The 26,119-nt window shown below is 41.8% G+C and overlaps 1 protein-coding gene across 2 annotated transcripts in view; it reads left to right on the forward strand.

Annotated features, from left to right (window-relative positions):
• LOC117542279 (zinc finger protein Xfin-like) overlaps window positions 1-26,119 on the forward strand; it is a 134,891-nt gene that overhangs the window by 14,375 nt on the left and 94,397 nt on the right. The window contains exons 2-4 of one of the 2 annotated variants that reach the window (XM_034209843.1): window positions 3,001-4,074; window positions 11,640-13,649; window positions 14,473-14,862. In XM_034209843.1, coding sequence (XP_034065734.1) covers window positions 3,153-4,074; window positions 11,640-13,649; window positions 14,473-14,862 — 3,322 coding nt within the window. In that variant the 5' untranslated portion in view covers window positions 3,001-3,152. The remainder of the gene's footprint in view (window positions 1-3,000; window positions 4,075-11,639; window positions 13,650-14,472; window positions 14,863-26,119) is intronic. The other variant, XM_034209844.1, reaches the window with a different exon arrangement.

Raw genomic sequence — 26,119 nt, forward strand, 5'->3', positions numbered from 1 at the left:
ATGCTGTTTGTTTAGAGTAATTATTCTACAAAATGGAGTCAAGACTAGCAAATTCTGCTTCCAAAGCCTGTAATCTGGCGGATCTTTCCTTACATACATTTGAAGAGAGCAATATGGTGTTGCTTCTTATAAAGCCTTTGACTGCATCCCATAATATTGTTGGGTCCTCGACTGAACCTATATTTAAGTCAAGAAATTCTTCCGATTGTGTCAGGAATTGTTCTTTATATTTTCCATTTCCTAGTAAAGTGTGGTCTGAGAGGGCAATAGGAAGCAACATTACATTATCGACTTTCTGGAAAAGTTGTGGAGAGGTAAAAAGATAATCTATCCTAGAAAAAGATTTGTGTCTGGCTGAGAAAAATGAATAATCTTTAACCTGTGGGTTAAAAGCTTGCCACATGTCCACTAGTCCCAAACTCCCGGCCCAAGACTGCAGCGCGGCAGTAGCCGACTTCTGTTCTCTAGAGACTGTTTGAACTTGACCGTTCATTTGAATTCCATACTGCGTTCATGTCCGCACCCACCATGATAGCATACTCGGTTAATTCTAGCATTTTTTGAGTTAAGGTATCGTAAAAATCCTTATGAAATGTATTTGGGGCATAAGCAGAAATAAGAGCCACCTTTCTCCCATAAACTTCCACCCTGGCAATCGTTATCCTCCCTGCAGTGTCTGCCCACATGTCCAGCACCTTAACGTTCAAATTACGATACAATGGCTACTCCTTTGGTTTTGGAGTTAGCTGAAGAGGATGCAATAGTTTGATAGAATTTATTAGCAATACGGCCAACAAGTCTCTTGTAGGAAAGCCAGAAAATGTTACAGCGATGTAACATAGTCAAAACACTAGCTCGCTTGTGAGGTGCATTCAACCCATCACATTTCCACACAAGAATAGATAAGTCACCCATTGGGCTGCACTGTTCTGGAAGATGTCAACAATAAGCTGAGTGGAATGTCAGATGATAAACAACCATATTTACTAAACCTGTAAACGAGACCAAAATAAAATGAAGTCCCTCCCCACATAAGCAATCCGAGAACATGTAAGCGTTTCCCATAACTGGACAAAGACAAAAACAATACAATCCCCCATACATTTCCCCGGTAACAAAAACAAGATGATAAAGAAAAATAAATATTAAAGACGATACTTAAAATAACTAAACAGTACATTAAACGGATATTCCTAAATTGATCCGTGACCTGATTGGATATGGGGCTGCAAAAGGATTATACATACCCTTCAACCCAGTACTTAAAGCTTACTAAACCGTTGTTAACAGTGAGCTTAGGTATTAGAAGAAATGAGAGCAAATTTATTACGTGGTGTGGGATCCAAAAATCAAGCAGTAGTCTCGCAAGTTAGTTTGATCAGCCAAACAATGATAAACAACTATCCGTCCCCAGATGAGTCCAGCGTCAGACACAAACAAATAAAAAGAAGCCTGCAGAAATAATCCAAAACTCTGTAAGAGATTCCAGTCCATGCAAAGCAGTGTGCATTTAGTCCAAAACAGCGACGCTATGTAGTCCAACAAGTTCGACGAGCTCCCGGGTCCCTGTCCCTGCCGGTTGGTGCATCCTGCACTCCTGGTAGGGAGACGATGAAGTCTTCGGCATGTAAATGTCTTAACTTGACCAGCTCCCTTGACTTTCAGTGTAGCGGGGTAAAGGAGGAAACATTCCACCCCATTGCCCAGGAGAAAGCCTGACCACGTTTAACAGTGTAGCTGCAGTAGTCAGGGGAGAAGCAAATCCTCCGTCCATCAATCGTGAGTGGGGCTTTCTTTGCGGCACGGAGTATGTCTTGGCGGGTGGTATAACGGAGAACGTTGAAAATCAGAGTGCGCGTAGCGCCTACCTGCTTCTTCCTGTCGTCGCTGTAGATACGATGAGCTCGCATTAACTCGCCCTTTAGATTACTTAAGGAGGGGAACCACTTTGGAAGCGAGTGTGTCAGAAATTATATGGCGTTAGACCCTTCAAGTCATTCTGCTAGCCCAGTTATACGGACGTTGCATCTTCTGCTCCGGTCCTCCATGTCCAGCGTAGCCACGTGGGTGGCTAGCATACCGAATTGTTCACCACATCTAACCGTATCTTGCCCATCTCTGCCTTAATGGTGCCGATGCTTTCACTCTGTACCACCAAGTCCATTTGGATAGAAGTCAATTTCTCCTCCGTCTCCCTCCCCATCTGTTGGAGTTGGTCGAAGCGCGAATCCAGATAGCCTCATTGCTTCTCAAGCACTGTGTTGGCTAACGCCTCCATGTCAGACTTCCCCCTCGTCTCGGGACCATGTTTAGGCGGCGATTTAGACATTGCCTTCGATCAGACACTCATAGAGGCTAAAATATATTAAAAAAGAGTTGTCTCAACGGTATACATTTACAGAATTAGCATCACTGGGTTGAGCGAGTTTAACCTATGCTGCCATCTTGTCCAGCTGATCACGTGGCTCCCCCATGGAAGCTTTCTTAAAAGTGTAACAGCATTTAATTAAAAGTTGATGCGATGATACACAAATGAAAATATGCCTTTATACCCAGTGTTAATTGGCCCCTACAGTTGTTTAGAACAGGATGGCATTTTATCACAGCAGAATTTAAATTGATCTCCGGTAGAATTCTGACCAGGCATAAGCTCTGCCTCCTCTTTGTTTGTTTTTTCAAGCTAAGGACCCAAAATCCGCGTTTCTCTAACAGCTGGAATAGAGGGATATGAGGGATGTCTAAAATGCATGATCTGTTTGTATGTTGAGCAAAGTGTATAGTATGTCACATTTAAATATTGTTAATTGGTTTTAATAGTTTTAAAAGAGTTTTGTTTTAAATAGTTGTCATAATCCTATTTTATTTTTGTTTTGCTAAGATGCTTCTTTCTGTCTTTTTATGCTCCACATATACTGAAGCAAATTCCTCGTATGTGTAAACCTACTTGGTAAATATAACCGATTCTGATTCTGATGAATATGTGTTTCCTGTTTCCTGCAGACATCCAGCAGCTGGTGGTGGTTAAAGAAGAGGTTCCCCCTCAGCAGCAGGAGTGGAGCTCCATTCCATCTTTTAAACAAGGAAGACATTTAAAGGAGCACATTCAAATCCACACAGGAGAGAAGCCATTCAGCTGCTCAGTCTGTGAGAAAATGTTTGCAGGGAGAGGAAGTTTCAATCGGCACATTGCAATACACAGAGAGAAACCATTCAGCTGCTCAGTCTGTGAGAAAATGTTTCCAGGGAGAGGAAGTTTAAATCGGCACATGGGAAGCCACATAGGAGATAATTCATTCAGCTGCTCAATTTGTAAGAAATCTTTTGCAGCGAGAGGAGGTTTAAATATGCACATGTTAATACACACAGGAGAGAAACCATTCAGCTGCTCAGTCTGTAAGAAATCTTTTGCGGGGAGAGGAAGTTTAAATCGGCACATGAGAATCCACACAGGAGAGAAACCATTCAGCTGCTCAGTCTGTAAGAAATATTTTGCAGGGAGAGGAAGTTTAAATATGCACATGTTAATACACACAGGAGAGAAACCATTCAGCTGCTCAGTCTGTAAGAAATCTTTTGCAGGGAGAGGAAGTTTAAATCGGCACATGAGAATCCACACAGGAGAGAAACCATTCAGCTGCTCAGTCTGTAAGAAATCTTTTGCAGGGAGAGGAAGTTTAAATATGCACATGTTAATACACACAGGAGAGAAACCATTCAGCTGTTCAGTCTGTAAGAAATCTTTTGCAGGGAGAGGAACTTTAAAGTGCCACATTAGAATCCACACAAGAGAGAAACCATACAGCTGCAGTGTTTGTGGCACAAGATTCACCTGGAGTCGTCAGGTCAAAACCCATGCGTGTGTTGGTCGTCAGTCCTTACAGCTTCATCAAACTCAGACTGACGAGAACAGAGAATTAGAGCCTCCAGCCAGCAGCTCAGCTGAACACATGGAAACAGAAGCTGATGGAGAGGACTGTGGAGGACCAGAACCAGCCAGGAACTCAGATCCAGAGAGATATTTACAACCAGAGACTGAGGACAACAAAAAGGATGACATATTCTGTTCATTTTCAGGTTAGTATTAGTATGTTCTCTTCACTGGGACATGTATGGGAGTAGTTTTGTTTCATAAAGATAAAGCAACACTTTCTCAGAATCAAGCAAAATTAAGAGTTTAAGAGAGAGAAAAAAACCGAGTCAAGCTAAATTAATTTAATTTCAAAAATAAAACTAGAAGTCGTAAAAAAATCATTTGTGTAATCATGTAAACTATAAGTATTTTTCTTTGTTTTAACATAGGTTTTTATTTGCAGTTCTCTTTGCTTCTTTCTCAATGATCAGACTTTTGCTCTCGCTGCAGCTCTTCTCGTTTGCGCTCCTTCATTTTTTGTTTTCGATTTTGACACAAACGTCCCAGGTGGGCGGGACTTTCAGGGGTGTGTCCCCATTGGCTACTCAGTTTTTGAGTGACAGCCCACTACAACACAGATCATACAGTGCAACTCAACTTGTGTTGTGTAGTTTATACTTTATTCCAACTTTAAATATTTTAATACCTGAACACACTGCTGCTGTTAAATTATTTCCCAATTTTGAATTGATAAAGTGTCTGTCTATTTATTTTATAGATATAAAAAAAAACACATCTATGAATTTGCAAGCTAAAGGTAATACACAATATAAACTGTATACTGTTATTTTTTCAGAGACATGTTACATTTCAAAAGCATATATTGCTATGTTTAGGTCAAACAATTAAAGACTGCTTTAATTTAACAAATTCTACAATATAAAAGTGGCAGATTTGCTTTATTAAACAGACCAGACCTAGGCTGCATACCAACACAATTAGGAACATGCTCACATCTTACTATGTTGGTCTGAAGAGCTGAAGCATTCATACACAATGGATACAAACTGTGTTGTTTCATTCTATATCCTGTGAGAAAATGATATACATTTAGCATTAAAAACTCTACATACTATTCCTAGCCTGAGGAAGATCTGAATAATCAACAGATTTTAATGGAATCTCTAACATGTTCATGTAGAATAAAGACAAGAGTGATTATACAAATTACATTTATTGAAATTTGAACCAGAAGATGAAGTCTCAAAGAATGTTTTAAATAGAAGGATATAAAACAAAAAGGTGGATAATAATTAAATCTATTAATTGTATATGTAAAGACATTTGTTCAAATGAAATGACACTGAGCCAGTGATAACAACAACGCCCAGCGTGGATGAAGCTGGTGCAGGTCTTTCTTCATGCCCCCTTCCCTCCGCGCTGTCCCCTCAGAGGAAGTGGGGAAACGGGATAAGACCTCTGGACACCACGCTGTCTCAATGAGAGGAACATAAATGTTTTAGGAAATGAAAAATATGAAGTTAACAAATAATACACAGCTCAAGGACATGGACGGTAGGTTTTCCTACAAAGTTAACCCCCCACCGCCCCCGTTGACGTTCGCGATACAGAGGGCTTCATCAAATAACTTTGAGTGGAGCCAGAAGTTGTACCAAAACACTGACTCCAGGTACTCATCTGAGAAAGTTATGTGCGCCCCTGCTTATACTTGCATATCTAAACAGAATATTGAAAGCCTGTTGGTAGAGTCAGGAACACAAGTCCGTTTGAGTGTGTGCGCCAGTGTCTGAACGCTCACTCACTGCTAGCTATGTAGCTAACAGTCCCTGCTGTTACATTACATTACATGTTACTTATTAGACGCTTTTATCCAAAGCGACTTACATACTCAATACGGGCAATACGGGCAATCCCCACAGGAGCAATTTGAGGTGAAGTGTCTTGCCCAGGGACACAACGACATGCTGACTGCATTGGGGTTTGAACCTGACCCCCTGATCCCAATACCAAGGCTCTATCCACTGTGCCACACGCTTCCGTGCTACTTAGCTTGCATTGTTATGGATCTAAAGGTAGCAAAAGCTAACTTTCATAGCACAGCTTTACTTCTCACTTAACACAATAAAGAAACAGACCGTATAGTACAGCACAAACAACACAAATGATCAATACTTACATATATTTTCACTTGTAGTATTATAATAATTAAAATGCTGGTTCTTCTTGGGGTGTCCACGCTCAGCTACCGCACCGCAGCTGCACTGTAACTCAAAAACTGAGTAGCCAATGGGGACGCACCCCTGAAAGTCCCGCCCACCTGGGACGTTTGTGTCAGAATTGAAAAGAGCTGCAGCGAGAGCAAAAGTCTGATCATTGAGCAAAGAGAACTGCAAACAAAAACCTATGTTAAAACAAAGAAAAAAGACTTATAGTTCACATGATTACACAAATGATTTGTTTGCAACTTATAGTTTCATTTTTGAAATTACATTTATTTAGCTTGACTCAGTTTTGTTTTCTCTTAAACTCTTAGTTTTGCTTGATTCTGTTGCTTTATCTTTATGAAAAAAATAGAATAGAATAGAGGGATATGAGGGATTTCTAAAATGCATGATCTGTTTGTATTTGAGCAAAACACATCATAGACATGTTTTTATATATTCGTATATATCTAAGACCCATAATACAAAAATATCATTATAAGTTTAAAGGCTGCTAAAAAAACAGATATATAATGTATTCCATTTATACAGTTTTTTCTTTTGTTAAAAATAAATGACACATTTCCTGTCATTATAAAATACAATATAAAAAATGTTTGAGGGGAAAACTGTAAAAAAGTCACATCTCAAAACATTATTTTGCACTATTTCATTTGTTTTATTTTTTTTCTTCCTATATATATATTCATGTTGCTCTGTTGGAGGAGCCTGTGACAATTTGTTTTACCATATCAACCTATTCTGCACCTACCTGGGTTTTAAGAGAGTCCAATACCCTATGTGACTGTTCAGTCTCATAAAACATTACATTATTACATCACATTACATGTGTCGCCTCTTCTTCATGTCTCTTCTACATCAACATTACATTACATTTAGCTGACGCTTTTATCCAAAGCGACTTACAATAAGTGCGTTCGACCAACAATATACAAACTTGAAGAAAACAGAATCATATAAGTACATCAGGTTTCATAGAGCTAAAACATTTCAAGTGCTACTCAACTGGCTTTAGATAAGCCAGCCCTTTATTAGTATATAAGTTCTTTGTTAATAATTCTATCACTCGAAGTGGAGTCGAAAGAGATGAGTTTTCAGTCTGCGCCGGAAGATGTGTAAGCTATCTGCTGTCCTGATTTCAATGGGGAGCTCATTCCACCATTTTGGAGCCAGGATAGCAAACCGACGTGTTTTTTCTGATGGGAACTTGGGTCCCCCTCGCAGTGAGGGTGCAGCGAGCCGTTTGGCTGATGCAGAGCGGAGTGCACGCGTTGGGGTGTACGGTTTAAAGGGATAGTGGAAATCCGCGAATTTTGGGTTTAACTTATGTATTTTTATTAAAAATAAGCATAATAAACAATTTTTTTTAATTTCATGCGCCTAGTTTCATTTTATTTTCAATTTTACTGCGCCCTCTCAATGAAACGAAATACTTCGGGAATCGTCGGGAGATGACGAGAGCATAGGAAGACGGGCACAAACAATGGCGGACATTCAATAGCATTTGCATGTGAATAGCCGAGTATATTGCCATAAATATGATGATTGATTATCAGTAAAAAATTCTACGTGACACAACGACATTGGATTAACCTTGAGATGCGTTTTTATTCCGTTGAACACAACTTTTGATCACAAATCAAAAAAGGTAAGACGTAATTATTGTAATATTTTTGGAACCGGATGTTGTTTACTTTCTCTTTTCTGGCTGATAGCTCCAGGAATTCGAGGTCTTACAGTGATGACATTACATCTGTGGAGTCTCAGCTTTAAATCGTATATCTTGTTTGTGCAGTTAAGATAGTAATAAGGGCATTTCTACCGCGTGTTGTGTGTAAAAAAGCGTTAGCATTAGTTAGCATTGTTTCGCTCAATGCTAATTCAAAGGCTTGGTATTACGCTTGTGTTTTTTCTAGCTAACAATTGTTCTTATTGTCAGTTAGCGGAGTTTCTTACCTTTTTAAAAGGGTATGAAACATTAATAGTTTCATAAATGTTAAGAAGCCCTGAGACATGTGAGAGAAAAAAAACTGTGGGAGGGGTCCACTGGGGGGACCTTCGGGATTAACTGGTTAACAATGATTAATATTTGTAAAGGCTATAGGTGATCTTAAGATGCGTGAGCTATGCTTAGGGACCTACCAGTCAAGATTATTTGTGTGTAGGGGTGCATCATCTGGCGCCTGGTCCTGGTCATCCTCGCCATTGCCCATGCCGTGAACCATCACCTCGGGCTCGGGCTCGAACAAATAAGGACGTAATGGTCCATCGTCTGGCTCAATATTGTCACCATCGTCGCTTACTGAACCGGATTCAGATTCAGTTCCTAAAACGACATTTTCGTAGGAAAGCCGAGAGGATGTTTCTGACTCGCTATCATCACTGGATACCTCGTACAATCCTTCTTCTTTGTCTGGTATATTTGCCCTTCCACGTTCATTCTGCATAGACGCCATGGTTTGTTATCGTATCGTCTTCCTAAGTTTTCGTCACTTCCGGTTTGGCTGAGTCGAACATTTCGTTTCTAAAAAACTTCGGGGAAGCTGCAATAAAGTGCTTCTAACATGCGTAAGGCAATTATTATATTTTTTTAATCAGGTGTGATTGTTTTGGTACGTAATTATGCTTGTATATAAGTTAAAACGAAACTATTTGAGGTTCCATTTCCACTATCCCTTTAACCATGTCCTGGATGTAGGAAGGGCCAGATCCATTCGCAGCATGGTACGCAAGTACCAGTGTCTTGAAGTGGATTCTAGCAGTTACCGGAAGCCAGTGGAGGGAGTGGAGGAGCGGTGTGGTGTTGGAGAATTTAGGAAGGTTGAAGACCAGACGAGCTGCTGCATTCTGGATGAGCTGCAGAGGTCGGATGGCACATGCAGGTAGACCAGCCAGGAGGGAGTTGCAGTAGTCTAGGCGTGAGATGACGAGAGCCTGGACCAGAACCTGCGTGGCTTTCTGGGTCAGCTGGGGACGTATCCTCCTGATGTTGTAAAGCGTGTATCTGCAGCAGCGGGTTGTAGCAGCGATGTTTGCAGTGAAGGACAGTTTGTTATCTAGGGTCACACCCAGATTCCTTGCAGTCTGAGTCGGGGAAACAACAGAGTTGCCGATGTTGATTGTTAGGTCAAGAGTGGGACAATCTTTTCCCGGAAGGAAAAGCAGTTCAGTCTTGTCAAGGTTGAGCTTGAGGTGGTGAGCAGACATCCACTGAGATATGTCAGCTAGACAAGCAGAGATGCGTGCGACGACCTGGGTCTCTGAGCGGGGAAAGGACAGAATTAGTTGGGTGTCGTCAGCGTAGCAGTGGTATGAAAAACCATGCGGGCTAATTAGCGAGTTTGTGTACAGGGAGAAGAGGAGGGGACCGAGAACAGAGCCCTGAGGGACCCCTGTAGTTAATTGACAAGGGTCGGACTCCGACCCTCTCCAAGTAACCCTGTAGGTGTGGTCTTTGAGGTATGAGGTGAGGAGGGAAAGTGCAGAGCCTGAAACTCCAAGTTCTTGGAGAGTGCGAAGGAGGATCTGATGATTCACCGTGTCGAATGCAGCAGACAGGTCCAGAAGGATGATGACAGAGGAGAGGGAGGCTGCTTTAGCAGTGTGCAGTTCCTCAGTGACAGCAAGGAGAGCAGTTTCTGTTGAGTGACCTGCCTTGAAACCAGACTGGTGCGGATCCAGCAGGTTGTTCTGATGGAGATAACAGGAGAGTTGTTTAAAGACAGCGCGTTCAAGTGATTTAGACAGGAACGGGAGGAGAGAGACAGGCCTGTAGTTTATAACATCAGACGGGTTGAGAGTGGGTTTCTTTAGGAGAGGGTTTACTCTTGCCTCCTTGAGACTGTTTGGAAAGTGACCAGAAGTTAGAGAAGTGTTGATGAAATGGGTGAGAAACGGTAGAATATCAGGAGCGATAGTCTGAAGGAGGTTTGAAGGGATAGGGTCCAGAGGACAGGTGGTAGGGCGGGCAGAGGTAATGAGGGTAAGAACCTCACTTGGAGAGAGAGGGGAAAAGGAGGTTAGTGTGTTGGTGGAAGGAGGGTCTGGTGACCCAGCGGTGAGTAAAGGTGAGTCAGAAAAAGAAGAGCGAATATCATCAACCTTTTTTTCAAAGTGGTTAACAAAGTCGCTTGACAGAAGTGAGGAGGGGGAAGGGGCTTTGGTGGGGTCCAGGAGGGAGGAGAAGATGGAAAATAGTTTTTTGGGATTGGAATAGGAAGATTGGATTTTATCTTGAAAGAAAAATGATCTTTGCCCGAGAGATCGAAGCAGAGAAAGAGGAGAGGAGAGCCTTTTAGGTTAGGAGGTCATCATGGTGTTTGGATTTCCACCGTTTCCGCTCTGCTGCCCGAAGGACGGTTCTATTAGCACGCAGTGCATCATTTAGCCAGGGAGCAGGAGGGGACTGAAGAGCCTGCCGAGATGTGAGAGGACCGAGAGAGTCCAGAGAGGATGAAAGCATAGAGAGGAGAGTTTCTGCAGCAGTGTTTGGAGGCAGAAGTTGGAACGAGTCAGAGGAAGGGAGGGCTGAGAGCACCGATGGGGGAGAGGGAACGAAGGTTGCAGCGGACAGGTGCAGAGTTAGAAGAGATTAGTTTGATCTGTTTGGAAAGGGGTAGAGAGAATGAAATGAAGAAGTGGTCGGATGTGTGGAGCGGGTTTACAGAGAGGTTAGAAGTAGTGCAGTTCCTTGAGAATATGAGATCAAGGACATTGCCAGCTTTATGAGTTGGTGGGGACGGAGACAGTGAGAAAGCAAAGGTGGTTAAAAGAGATGTTAGTTCAGATATCTTCGCCGTCTGGAGGTTGAAGTCTCCGAGAAGTACAGCGGGAGGGCCAGTTTCTGGGATGTGTGAGAGGAGATTATCTAACTCCTCCAAGAAGTCCCCCAAGGCGCCTGGTGGACGGTAGAGAACAACAATGGTTAATTGTATAGGATGGGTTACTGTGACGGCATGGAATTCAAAGGTGGACGGAGTGAAGTTAGGTAGCTTGAAGAGGGAAAAGCTCCAGATGGGAGAGAGCAGGAGACCAGTGCCACCTCCTCTGCTAGTGGGTCTGGGTGTGTGGGTGAAGGAATATGTCTTTCCTCTTCCAGTTACTTTTATCCACCCCATAATAACATTACATTAATGCACACCATGGCAACAACACTGTGTTCTTTTTAACATGGTAAATCCTGCACATGCTGAACATCTCTTCTGCACAATTTCTCTTTTAAATCAGCAGTTCTCCACTTTAAATAAAGTGTATAGTATTTGTCACATTTAAATTATTGTAAGTCGCTTTGGACAAAAGCGTCAGCTAAATGCAATGTAATGTAATGTAATGTAATGTAAATATTGTTAATTGGTTTTAATAGTTTTAAAATAGTTTTGTTTTAAATAGCTGTCATAATCCTATTTGTAATTTATTTTGTTTTGCTAAGATGCTTCTTTCTGTGTCTTTTTATGCTCCAAATATACTAAAGCAAATTCCTCGTATGTGTAAACCTATTTGGTAAATATAACCGATTCTGATGAATATGTGTTTTCTGTTTCCTGCAGACATCCAGCAGCTGGTGGTGGTTAAAGAAGAGGTTTCCCCTCAGCAGCAGGAGTGGAGTTCCAGTCTGGACCAGGAGGACCCAGAGCCCCCCCCACACATTAAAGAGGAACAGGAGGAACTCTGGAGCAGTCAGGAGGGAGAGCAGCTTCAAGCGCTGGAGGAGGTTGATGTTACCAAGCCCACATTCACTCCTGTCCCTGTGAAGAGTGAAGATGATGAAGAGAAACCTCAGTCCTCTCAGCTTCATCAAAGACAAACTGAACACCTGGAAACAGAAGCTGATGGAGAGGACTGTGGAGGACCAGAACCAGCCAGGAGCTCAGATCCAGAGAGACATTTACAACCAGAGACTGAGGACAACTCTGGAGACACTTCTGAACCTGACACTGAAGACAGTGCTGATTGGAAGAAGACCAGAGAACCAGGTTCAAACTCTCAGAGAAATAAACAAGACCCTGTCAGTGATTCAAGACGTAGTGCAGGAGAGAAACCATTCGTCTGCTCAGTCTGTAAGAAAGCTTTTACAAAGAGAGCAAATTTAAAGGAGCACTTGAGAAACCACACAGGAGAGAAACCATTCAGCTGCGCCGTCTGTGAAAATACATTTGCACGGAAAAGATATTTAACTGTGCACATGAGAAGCCATACAGGAGAGAAACCATTCAGTTGCTCAGTATGTAAGAAATCTTTTGCAGTGAGAGGACGTTTAAAGTCCCACATGAGAATACACACAGGAGAGAAACCATTCAATTGCTTAGTCTGTGAAACATCTTTTAAACGGAGAGAAAGTTTAAAGGGCCACATGAGGATACACACAGGAGAGAAACCATTCAGCTGCAGTATTTGTGACAGAAAGTTCACCTGGCGTTATGAGGTCAAAACACATAAGTGTGTTGGCCGTCAGTCATCACAGATTCATCAAACTGAGGAGAACAGAGAGGCAGAGCCTCCTGCCAGCAGCTCAGCTGAACACCTGGAAACAGAAGCTGATGGAGAGGACTGTGGAGGAACAGAACCAGCCAGGAACTCAGATCCAGAGAGACATTTACAACCTGAGACGGAGGACAACCCTGGAGACTCTTCTGAACCTGACACTGAAGACAGGGCTGATTGGAAGAAGACCAGAGAACCAGGTTCACACTCTTTGAGAAATAAACAAGAAACTGTCAGTGATTCAAGACGTAGTGCAGGAGAGAAACCATTAATCTGCTCAGTCTGTAAGAAAGCTTTTACACAGAGAGCACATTTAAAGGAGCACATGAGAAACCACACAGGAGAGAAACCATTCAGCTGCTCAGTCTGTGAGAATACATTTGCACGGAAAGGATATTTAAATGTGCACATGAGAAGCCATACAGGAGAGAAACCATTCAGCTGCTCAGTCTGTAAGAAATCTTTTGCAGTGAGAGGAAGTTTAAAGGCCCACATGAGAATACACACAGGAGAGAAACCATTCAGTTGCTTGGTCTGTGATACCTCTTTTAAACGGAGAGAAAGTTTAAACGCCCACTTGAGGATACACACAGGAGAGAAACCATTTAGCTGCTTATTCTGTGATACAGTTTTTAAGCGGAGGGACAGTTTAAAGGGCCACATGAGGATACACACAGGAGAGAAACCATTCAGCTGCAGTATTTGTGACAAAAAGTTCACCTTGAGTCAACAGGTCAAAAGACATAAGTGTATTGGTCATCAGTCCTCACAGCTTCATCAAACTGAGGAGAACAGAGAGGCAGAGCCTCAAGCCAGCAGCTCAGCTGAGCACCTGGAAATAGAAGCTGATGGAGAGGACTGTGGAGGACCAGAACCAGCCAGGAACTCAGATCCAGAGAGACAATTGCAACCAGTGACTGAGGACAACCCTGGAGACTCTTCTGAACCTGGGACTGAAGACAGGGCTGATTGGAAGAAGACCAGAGAACCAGGTTTAAACTCTCAGAGAAATAAACAAGAAACTGTCAGTGATTCAAGACGTAGTGCAGGAGAGAAACCATTCAGCTGCTCAGTCTGTAAGAAATACTTTTTACTCCAAATGCTGAGCTTTTTCTAAAATGCAATTTTTTTTTTCTCTAAAATCTCTCAATTCTGGCCTTTGCAGAAAACCTCAGAATTTTGAGTCTTTCTTAAAATCAATACATTCTGACATTATTTTCTAAAAATTCAGACACATTTCCTCAAAATCCAGCTTTTAGAAAAAGTCAGCATTTTGTGAAAAATTATTTGGAGCAAAATGTATTATGAGATATGGAGAAAAAAGTCAGTTTTGATCTTAAGAAAAAGTCAAAACTGAGGTTTTCTGCAAATGCCAGAATTTAGAGATTTTCTGAAAAATTTTTGCATTTTAGAAAAAGGTCATTATTCTGAGTTTTCCATAAAAAAAAGTCAGAATTCTGAGAAACAAAGTCAGGATGTTGAGATTATCATTAAAGTCAGAATTTGGAGAATTATTATTGTAGAGATTCTATGTATTGTCAAGAGGAAGATGAGGCACACGAGACCCAACAATGCAGACAAGCTGAAGGCCGCTAGTGAAGCAACCTGGGCTTCCATCACACCTCAGCAGTGCCACAGACTGATAGTCTCCATGCCACGCCTTATTGATGCAGCTATTCATGCTAAAGGAGGTCCAACCAAGTACTGACAGCAGGAACATTAACATACTTTTCAGAAGGCCAGCACTTCTATATAAACAAATTGGGCGGAACTTAGCAAAACCATAGGCAAGCATTTAAAATAAGGAATGGATAGGGGCTGCAAAGTTAAAGAAGTGGTTAGATTTTAAATTCTAATACTCTACAGTTTCTCTGAATATGTGTTTCCTGTTTCCTGCAGACGTCCAGCAGCTGGTGGTTAAAGAAGAGGTTTCCCCTGAGCAGCAGGAGTGGAGCTCCAGTCTGGACCAGGAGGACCCAGAGCCCCCCCCACACATTAAAGAGGAACAGGCGGAACTCTGGAGCAGTCAGGAGGGAGAGCAGCTTCAAGGGCTGGAGGAGGCTGATATCACCAAGTTCACATTCACTCCTGTCCCTGTGAAGAGTGAAGATGATGAAGAGAAACCTCAGTCCTCTCAGCTTCATCAAAGACAAACTAAACACCTGGAAACAGAAGCTGATGGAGAGGACTGTGGAGGACCAGAACCAGCCAGGAACTCAGATCCAGAGAGACATTTACAACCAGAGACTGAGGACAATGACAAGGATGACATATTCTGTTCATTTTCAGGTTGGTATTAGCATTTTGTCTTCACTGGGACATGTCTCCATGCTTTAATGTTGAAAAATACCTTTATTTTTGTCATACTGCCTCTTTTCACCCTCTGTCTGAAACCAGAGCCCAGTCTGCTCTGAATGGTTAGCTGGCTGGCTCTGTTGTGATTGGTTGACCGATTTGAGATGTCCCGCCCCTTAGCCTATCATGGACAACGTGTTGTTGTGCCCCCTGGTCAAATCAATCAGGATACTTTTCAGAGGGGAAATGTACGTTGTTACAACAGAAAAGAGCCAAAGGCAGCTTAATGTTACATAGAAGCATGCATACAAAAGTATTAAAGTAACAAATAAAAAAAAGTTACACAACTTACAAAATACACGTCCTGTAATAGTTCTGAGGATTTAGCAGCCAGGTATATATTGCACAGTTTGCACATAGTCTGATCGCTGCAGGAAGGAAGGACCTGCGGTATCTCTCCGTGAGACAGCGGGGGTGCAGCAGCCTGTCGCTGAAGGAGCTGCACAGTGCAGACAGGGTAAACAACGTCCTCCCCAGAACATTGAATGTTGGATTTCATTTTCTGATCCTGCAGACACCCGCTACACGGGGCGGAAGTCCTGCAGCATGTGAGTCCCCCCTTCAGCAGCAGCTCATCACAGAGGAGAGGAGACGCTCCCCCCCCCCGCTCCAAATGACTTTAAAGTTACGGAAGAGGGACAGTTCTATTCCTTCAAAGGGGACCTATCATGCAAAATGCACTTTTGTACGTCTTTTATACATGAATATGTGTCCCCGGTGTGTCAGGGAACTCACCAAGTGTCAGAAAACACAACCCTCTCTCTTTTCCTCCTTACCCAAATCTCTAAAAATGGGGCTGCAACGGAGCTGATACACACTGATACAGATTTGAATTTTTCTGACGTCATTAAAGGGGTGCTCCGCCTATATGGGCAACTCTCCACCTATCAGGGGAATGTGGGGTTGGGCCACGGCCATTGCCGCTCGAAAGCACTGGAGACGCTGTAGTACATAGGCCTGTAAGTGGCGCTGTAGTCTGCCACAAAAGCAGTGAAGAAGACTTCCCGCTCATGGTTGCCCTTCTGTTTATTCTCCGCTGTGGCTCTTTTTCTCCCTCCCCGAGGCAAGCGTTTGCTCCTGCTGCTGTAATTCAATGCAATCCCTCCCCGTCGAGGCAAGCGCTGTAATTCTCTCCGGTTTGCCACCAGCAAATGACAAACACCCACCTGTCCGCCTCTTCCAATGGACGAGGGGACCGTGCGGCAGAGTTTCAGTTAGATTTTTTTTTTGCCGGTCAACATGTCCGTTAAAGTTGAAATCTTCCGGACAAAATTAGAAAAGTGCCGGTCAAAGGTCTTCTTTGTTATTTATTGAGCTTTAAAACAAATGAATAATGACTCTAAATAATCATATAAGAATAAAACACGGGGGGCGGAGCCTCTCTTTTCCTCCCCCTCTTCTGAGAGCCCAGCAGCTGATCTCAGAGCACACTAGGCTTGTTTGAGACGCGTTGCGGCTCGCCTCGAAAGTAGACGAGAGTAGCCGATCGCAGCCGGGGGAGGTCTCAAAAAGCTCGCCTGAAGTCGGACAGCTCGGAGTCGGCTTCGTCTTCTTCTTCTTCTTCTTCTTCTCTCGGTTTTTTGGCGGATTGCAAACCACTTTAAGGTGCATACCGCCACCTCCGGAGTCGGCTTGACTCGGTTTGCATTTATAAAGAATGCACACATGTGTTTAATAGTTAATGTCAGATATGTACTAAGTAAATACATTTGTTCCTGCTCAAGATTAGATTCAACTTTATTGTTATTGCACATATTACAGGTACTGAGACAACGAAATGCAGTTTAGCTTCTAACCAGGTCCAACAAGCAGTAAAGTGAAAAGTAATGTACACAATCTAGAATAAAATATAGAATGAATTGAATGATGAATAAACAGTGAGGGGTATGAATACACTAGATATCAGCCTGTGAGCAGTATGAACAGTGTGTGTGAATACACTAGATATACACAGCAGCCTGAGAGCAGTCTGAACAGTGTGTATGAATATGCTAAGATATATATAAAGTATGAAAACGGTAAGCAGTGCAAGTATAGTATAACATAGATATTAATTTCATGATGATAAACATTGTGGAACAATGATAAAAAATGGGAATGGATGTGGCGACGTAAAACTGACCAAACAACAACAAACTTTTGCCGAGCCAATTGGAGAGTTTCATCACCAGCACGTGGTAAAACCCACCAATGAGCGCTCAGCTCGAGATACCAGCGAGTCGTTTCCCATCAAGCATTTCGCTTCCGCAGCCCGTGGAGAGGAACTGCGCCGCCTCGCCGCGCCTCGCTCTCAAGGCTGCGGGCGTCTTTGTCCCGCGAGATTTCAACGTCTCATGTTGGCGAGCCTCCAGAGCAAGTCGGACAAAATGACTAACCATCATGCAACGCACGAGCAAGACGTTGATCGAAATTGCGCAGGTCTGCGCAGGTCTCGCTTGTCTCAAACAAGCCTAATCTCTTCTCCTGCAGGGGGGCGTGGTCAGCTGCAAATCATTTGCATTAGAGCTATGTCACAGAATCAGCCCTTACAAATACAGGGCAGGAAAAGAGCAAATAGAGCGAAATGAGGCACGGCTAAAATGCATGATCTGTTTGGTATTTTGAAAAAATCTTCACAGACATGTTTTATATAGGTATGGCCCTACAATATATTTTTCAAATATAGCATGCTAGGTCCACTTTAAAATATCATTTATGCTGCTAAAATGATGCCTTGACTTCAGATTTATTAGCAATCATTTTGTTATCTTGACGTGTAAGGTTGAAAACGTTTACGTTGACAATGTTTGATTAAATTGTTAATGTCGAGACATTTGATGAATGTAATTAACTTTAGCTATGTTGCTAGTTTATTCACTCAAGTGAAACCAACTTGTAGCGCTGCAGTGTAAGTAAGAAACGACTTGGTCTAATAGAGCCCTGTTCATTTTAGTGTTTTTATTTTATTATATACACCTCAGAAAAAATACAGAGGGCTGGAACTCGTTGAGTTTAATGGGGGGAAAGGCCATGACGGCACTTAATTTGACTGACCGCTCTAGTTACTCTTCTAAATCATTCATATCTCTATTTAGAGCTGCCTTAAAAACACAAAAGGCAGTCCGGGTCCCAAGTTGTATCCACATGTGATTTTAGGGGTACAAAACATAACATGTTGGTGCATGAATGTAAAAAGATATTAGCCATAGGTATGATTAGCCACAGATGATATTAATTAGGAATATAAAAATAAGGGGTTCAAAACGGGGCTTTGAGCGGTGACATAATGAACACAACAGCTGTTCTCTGTAATGTCTCTGTGTGTGTTTCCTGTGTCCTGCAGACGTCCAGCGGCTGGTGGTGGTTAAAGAAGAGGTTCCCCCTGAGCAGCAGGAGTGGAGCTCCAGTCTGGACCAGGAGGACCCAGAGCCCCCCCCACACATTAAAGAGGAACAGGAGGAACTCTGGAGCAGTCAGGAGGGAGAGCAGCTTCAAGGGCTGGAGGAGGCTGATATCACCAAGTTCACATTCACTCCTGACCCTGTGAAGAGTGAAGATGATGAAGAGAAACCTCAGTCTTCTCAGCTGCAACAAAGACAACCTGAACACCTGGAAACAGAAGCTGATGGAGAGGACTGTGGAGGACCAGAACCAGCCAGGAGCTCAGATCCAGAGAGACATTTACAACCAGAGACTGAGGACAACCCTGGAGACTCTTCTCAACCTGACACTGAAGACAGGGCTGATTGGAAGGAGACGAGAGAACCAGGTTCAAACTCTCAGAGAAATAAACAAGACCCTGTCTGTGATTCAAGACGTAGTGCAGGAGACAAACCATTCAGCTGCTCAGTCTGTAAGAAAGGTTTTACACAGAGAGCACATTTAAAGGAGCACATGAGAAACCACACAGGAGAGAAACCATTCAGCTGCTCGGTCTGTGAGAATACATTTGCACGAAAAGGGTATTTAAATGTGCACATGAGAAGCCATACAGGAGAGAAACCATTCACCTGCTCAGTCTGTAAGAAATCTTTTGCAGTGAGAGGAAGTTTAAATGACCACATGAGAATACACACAGGAGAGAAACCATTCAGTTGCTCAGTCTGTGATAGATCTTTTAAACGGAGTGAAAATTTAAAGGGCCACATGAGGATACACACAGGAGAGAAACCATTCAGTTGCTTAGTCTGTGATACATCTTTTAAACGGAGAGAAAGTTTAAAGGGCCACATGAGGATACACACAGGAGAGAAACCATTCAGCTGCAGTATTTGTGACAAAAAGTTCAGCTGGAGTCAAAACGTCAAAAGCCATAAGTGTGTTGGTCGTCATTCCTCACAGCTTCATCAAACTCAAACTGAGGAGAACAGAGAGGCAGAGCCTCCAGCCAGCAGCTCAGCTGAACACATGGAAACAGAAGCTGATGGAGAGGACTGTGGAGGACCACAACCAGCCAGGAATTCAGATCCAGAGAGACATGTACAACCAGAGACTGAGGACAACCTTGGAGACTTTTCTGAACCTGACACTGAAGACAAGGATTATTGTTAGGTTTAAACTCTTTGAGTAAGTCCCAGTCACTCGTATATAATGCGATAACTTGACTGTTTGTGTTAAATACTGTTGGTCCAAGTAAAGAGAGGACTGTGGAGGGCCAGAACTGGCAACATGTACAACCAGAGACTGAGGAGTTTTCCATATTGGGTTATATAATTAAAACAAAAGTTAATATAATCAAATATAATTTTGTAGAATCCACAAGGTAAAATGCATGATATTTCACGAAGCTCTATAATTATATACTAAATGTACATGGTTTGGTAAACTGACATGAAAGAGTGTAAGGTCTGATATAGTTTATCACTAAAGGTGTCACTATTCAGCAGAGGGAAGACACCCTTACTCTCACAGCAGGAGGCCCCTGACTCAATGGGATATTACTGTAAGCTTTAGTTTAGTCTTTGAGGCAAGTCTGGACATGTCCAGTCTCACACCTGGAAGCAATTACTCTTCTCCACATACATGGGTCTGTTGGTGTGCATTCGCTTCTGCTTCTGTTGGTATGATTTAAAAGCAGCAGCTGAGAGAGGAAAAAAGGTCTTGGGGTTCTTAACTGGGAATCTCTCCCTAGATTTTATATACCCGCTGCCATCATGAGGACATTTCTCTGGAGATGTGCAGGGAGTTTTAACAAAAAGGAAAACATGTTAACCGGTAAATTAATCATTAATACCAGAGAGTAAGACATTGTTTAACTGTCACATTGTAACCAGATAAAGTAACGAATGGTGTTAGAGTGTGGACCATCTCTTCAAATAAAACCATCTCACCCATTTGGACTGTGGTAACCTAAACTAATTATGCGCTGTCTTCTCCTGATTTAGGGTAAGATTGCACAACTGTCACACTCACACTTAGGTAGGGCCTCATTACAGATACTAGAATCCTACGGGATCGCTGCAGTAAGATGTTGGAGATCTTCTACCAGTCTGTTGTTGCCAGTGCACTCTTCTTTGATGTGGCTTCTCTTTGGATAACTGCACTTAAACTCACAATGTAAAATATATATGTTTTAAATGTATATCTTAATCGTCACAATATACATGGCATTAACAGGCTCTTTACAAACAACATAATAAATATGCAACCAAAGGCCAGCAAGGCAATAACAAAAAATAAAAGGATAGGGATATGTCTTAATGTTATTATATTCTTGAAGATACAGTCCAGTGGCGCACAAACAAATTAGATATGTATATATGGGCTTATTGTGCTTTTCAACATAACACATAGCTGTAGGCTATCCATAGTTCAGAGGAAACGGCAAGCTAAACATCACATGCAAAAAGAGAGAGAGGGCGGGGGAGTGTGTGTGAGAGAGAGAGTGATAGGGAGGGGTGTGTGTGATTGTGTGAGAGAGAGGGGGGTGTGTGTGTGTGAGAGAGAGGGATAGAGAGAGAGGGGTGTGTGATTGTGTGAGAGGGATAGAGAGAGGGGAGCAACACATTACTACTGTCAGAAGCAGTGAATTAACACAGAGCAACACTGTCAACGTGTACATTTACGCACAGTGTGGTGACGTGATATTGTAATGTACCTCAAATATATGTACCTTAATACATGAAGTATAGGGTGCTATCACAAAGCATTACTTAACAATAACAACAACCTTAATAATTCAGCTTGAAAAGGAAAACACTGACACTCGTCACCGTGGTTACAATATCAATCGATCCAGCAGAACAATAGTCTATAGGCAAAACACAGACAATCAACGAAAAATATGACATCAAATATACTTTCGCTAACCAAAGCTGCAGGCTCACTTGAAAAGAAAAGCGGCACGGCGGTTCTTCCTCTGAGAAAAGGTATCAGTCACTTTGGATGTTGGGCACCAAGGCTCCAGGAGATGGTCAACTTCATTCATTTTCTAGTTTTATTATTTATCGCTGGTGATGTATTCTTTCTTAGCTCTCTCGTCTGCTCTTCTCAACTGCACTTTCAGCTCTGAATTATGAGATGACGTTTTAGTGGGGCTGCGAGCGCTTTGCCCCACTTGTGTTTATTTTCACAGTACACATTTCTACAGCGAGAGAGAGGGGCAGCCTGGAGCTTGCCCCACATCGCTCAACGCGACTAAATATAATAATAACTATCTGTAACTTTCAATAATTTCCTCAGTGAATTTACATAAATAGGTTCACGGTTCTTTATTGTCAAACTCACATAGCTACAGAGTAAGTATGTCGTTGCAAATCTTAGGTCACAGGCTTCTCCAACAATGCAACACAATAATACAGATAAGCAGACAATATTCAAGCAATATTAAAGTGTATTATATTAAAAGTAATACAAAATAAAAATAGTTCTAAAAATAAGTGGAATATAAGTGGTCTATATACAAGTGATTGGAATGATATATTAGATAATAGATTGATAATTACTAAGTAGCAGATGAATGTTAGGAAAGTGTTTCAGCAGTTCAGGTGTTTAACAGTCTTATTGCCTGCGGGATGAAGCTGTCTCTGTGTCTGGTGGTATTAGTCCGGATGCTAGAAATATAGTTCCAAACTAAATGTAATTCCGTCTAATCCAAAAATGAATATATCCACAAGTAGCAATAAGCTTGACTCCAACAAAAATATGTCTCAGGTAAGTTTGATTGACTCTTTACTAAAACAAAATATATCAATACAAAAACATATTTTCAAAGGTCAAAAAACTATAATGCTCCGTGATTCTTTTCTCCTTCTCATTACCGGCAGCTGCAGTCGTCTATGACATCAATGACGACACCCTCTGTCCTTTGACCCTCACATCGTACAAGGAAAAACTTCCATAGAAAACCCACAGTTTAAAAGGAAAATGGGAGAAACCTCAGGGAGAGCAACAGAGGAGGGATCCCTCTCCCAGGACGGACAGACGTGCAATAGATGCCGTGTGTAAATTGAAAAGATAATACATTTGCAACATAGGTAGTCCAAATGTTTGGAAATGCATGTGTGTATAATAGGAAGATGATTCCACGAGGATGACATATACACACATAATATATCCAATTATAAATTGTAACATATGGCTCCTCCACTACTTTTAGAAACGTCATACCCTATTTGACGTATTTCTTACATATAATTTCCCAAAATACAATTATTTTCTGACATTGCCAAAACATATGGTAAGCATCATAAGAACCACATTGTCGCCAACGCTTCTGTGGACTGTGCATCTGTTTACTCTTCACCTTTGGTGTTATGAAGAGACCAATCAGACTCTTCCACGTGAACTGGGGGATGAATGATGATCCTATCATGCCAATCTTCATCTGGTGTTTCTATATGGAGTTCTTCCTCCCATCTAACCTTGATATATTTAGTTGACTGTTTGTCATGTTTTGATAAATCCTTGATATAATGCCAAAATTATTCTTATGTTACTTTCCTGATATGCTTTAGTTATTATTTGGATGATATTATTCAACTCCTTGGAAGAATCTGATCCGACTTCCCTCTTGTAACAGTCCCTTAGTTGAAGGTATCTATAGAATTCATTTGTTCCCAATGTGTGTTTTCTTCTCAGATGATCAAAACCCTCCAGCCTATTTTGAATTGGAATCTGGTTTACTTCATTTTCCAAGCTGTTATTTCTTTCTACCCATTGTTTAAAACCTTGATCTTATTTTGCAGGTTTGAAGTTTCCATCTTAAGCTACCCATTTTATTATATTTGCATCATTTTGAATCTTATATTTGTTCAATAGTTGAATCCATAGATCCAATGTGTGCACTGTTATTGGACCCATTTTAGTTTTCAGTTCTTTATATAGTTTATAATCCCCAATCATATTTTGAATTGGAATCTGGTTTACTTCATTTTCCATATCCTTCCACTTTGCTCTAAATTCCGTTTCACACCAACAGTAAATAGGTCTTAGTTGAGCAGCATAGCAGTACTCCATCAATTTGAGCAAACCCATACCGCCTCTTTCTTTGGGTGGCTGGAGAGTTCTGTACCTAACTATTGGCCTCTCCCCCCCCAAACAAATCTGGATATCAGTCTGTCCCATAGACTGTATGGCTGCAGTCGAATAGTCCAAAAATCAGCTCCTAAGTTCTAACCCTATCGTCTATTCCTTGACCTCTGAGTGAAACGTCACGGGGTTAAGGGATAGTGGATAGGAGAATTCAAAAGGAGAAGAGACTGCGGTACTTTAGAGCAGTGGTTCCCAAAACTTTTTGTGCCCAAGGCACACCAAAGGACAAGTAAAAATCTCAAGGCACACCTATTGTGCAAAATAGCCCTTATAACACGTGTTATCACTCATATCATGTAAAATATCTGTAAATGTGCATAATTATTTACTAATGCCAAATAAAATGTGACAAAGACAACTATATTACTCATGAAATATTTATTAACGAAATATTTCAGAAATTAATTTGAAACGTTATCAAATTAGGCTTCATCAAAGCAGCAACACACTCATTTAAACCAGACAGGTCACGAAATAAAAAATGAGGCACAGAGAACTGTCAATGCAAGGAAGCTGCATTGTCCATGGTCCTGAACTACAAATTATAAATGTAACATTTCAGCAATCAGCATTGAAACATGTGCTATTGTAAATATTTTGCCGATTTACAAATTAGTGAGATACATGTGCCTGTCGGGGCGAGAAGATTTTTTTAATCCTTGGTGGCACTGAGGAGAGGGCCACTCGCAAGTTCTGTTCAACAGAGAGCCGTGACCTCCTGTTGTTCTTCATGTAAACCAGAGAACGCCAACTCCAGAGATGGGGTCGTTACTAAAAACAATGTAATATATTACACTACTTCGTTACTATCTACATAAAGTAACTCGTTACTTTACTCGAGCACGTACGAACTGCGCATGAGTGAGTGGCAATAACTTTCCTTACCAGCAGGCGGCGGTAGTGTGTATTTGTCATTCAAAACAGGCAACAACCTGAAGACAGAGAAGAAGAACAGACTACGTGATATAAACAAACAACAAATAGCGTGTGCGGCAGCTTCACCTTAGCATGTGTTCTTTGCAGGTGCTTGTTGAGGTTTGACCACGTGGTGTTTCCAGCAGTGGATAACAGCTTCTGGCCTGGACACAGTTTGCACCTCACCGTCACATTCCTGTCTATTCTTCGGACGAACTCAAAATAATGGGCATACCTCCACCCCTCGAAAGTTATCGCTGACTCAGCCATGTTTATGCAACACTGCACGTAGAGATGTGGTCGCGCAGATTACGTACATATAAACCTACAAAGTACTGATATAGTAAATAAAAAATTCAATAATTATTTTTGTGTAGTTGTATATTGCAATAATAATGTATGGTTGTCACAAAATCCCACGGCACACCCGGACTTGCGTCACGGCACACTAGTGTGTCGCGGCACACCGTTTGGGAACCACTGCTTTAGAGAATCCGACTGCACTTTCACTATCCGACGTGTTTATGATGCGCCAGCGGACGTCATGAATGACGTTGCTGCTGCTGCTGTGGGGAAAGTATGGAAACTACAGTTTTCTATACAGCGGACTACAACATGGATGTTCAATAAGAACGAGGGACTACTGTAAACTCATCTAGAGACTCTGTGCTCCGATGCTGTTGCTTTATGCTTTATGCTTTATGAACGGGGACAACAGAGAAACATATTCTTCAGGACCAAAGTTGGAATTGAAATAAAAAAGGAAAGTGAAACTTATGCTCGTCACCCTCTCCCTCCGGTCCACATTAATACATTAATATGATTGATGAAAAGATCTTTAAATAAATAAAACAAATGTATTTATTATAAACGTTAGTCCTTAACATCTATCACTGTGTATATCACCATTCAAACATCTTTTAAAAGTTGAACAAACCCCACACAGCTCAGTAAAGACTGTGAGATGTTGACTTTATTTGATAATTTGAGTAAAAACTAACGTTCATATTTCTCTTTTTGATTATAATACTGATGAACGTTCAAAACTATGGGATTAGTTTTGTATCATAAAGATAAAGCAACACTTTCTCAGAATAAAGCAAAACTATGAGTTTAAAGAAGAAAAAAAACTGAGTCAAGCAAAATAAAATACATTTCAAAAATAAAACTATAAGTTGCAAAGAAATCATTTGTGTAATCATATAAACTATAAGTATTTTTTCTTTATATTTTTGTTTGCAGTTCTTGTTTCTTGTTTCTCAATGATCACACTTTTGGTCTCACTGCAGCTTTCTCATTTGCGCTCCTTCACTTTTTGTTTGAGATTCTGACACAAACCTCCCAGGTGGGCGGGACTTTCAGGGGTGCGTCCCCATTGGCTACTCAGTTTTTGCCCAGGTAGGTTGCCTTCTTGCTGTGCTGATACTAGCTCATGTAGCAGATCGCCAAGCTCTCTGAGCTTCAAAGGATCTCTGTTGATCTTAGGAACTGCTCCACTCTGTCGAAGAGAGCCTTCTCGATCACTTCTGGTGACCCGTAACCAATGTGCGAAATACCCGTCAATAATCGGGGGGGGGGTCCCCATCTCCCGTTTATTGCGCAATATACCGGTCGAAGATTTCTCAATATGCAGTAGGCCTCCTATACAATATTCCATGGATGCAAGCCAAGACAATCAGTAGTCTATACTATAGCAGCGTTTCTCAACCCGGGCGCCGTCTGGCTTCTTCAGGGGTGCCGTCAAATAATTCTATATTCTGACGTT

The sequence above is a fragment of the Gymnodraco acuticeps genome, unplaced genomic scaffold, assembly GCF_902827175.1.
Source record: "Gymnodraco acuticeps unplaced genomic scaffold, fGymAcu1.1, whole genome shotgun sequence".
In the NCBI taxonomy this organism is placed as follows: Eukaryota; Metazoa; Chordata; class Actinopteri; order Perciformes; family Bathydraconidae; genus Gymnodraco; species Gymnodraco acuticeps.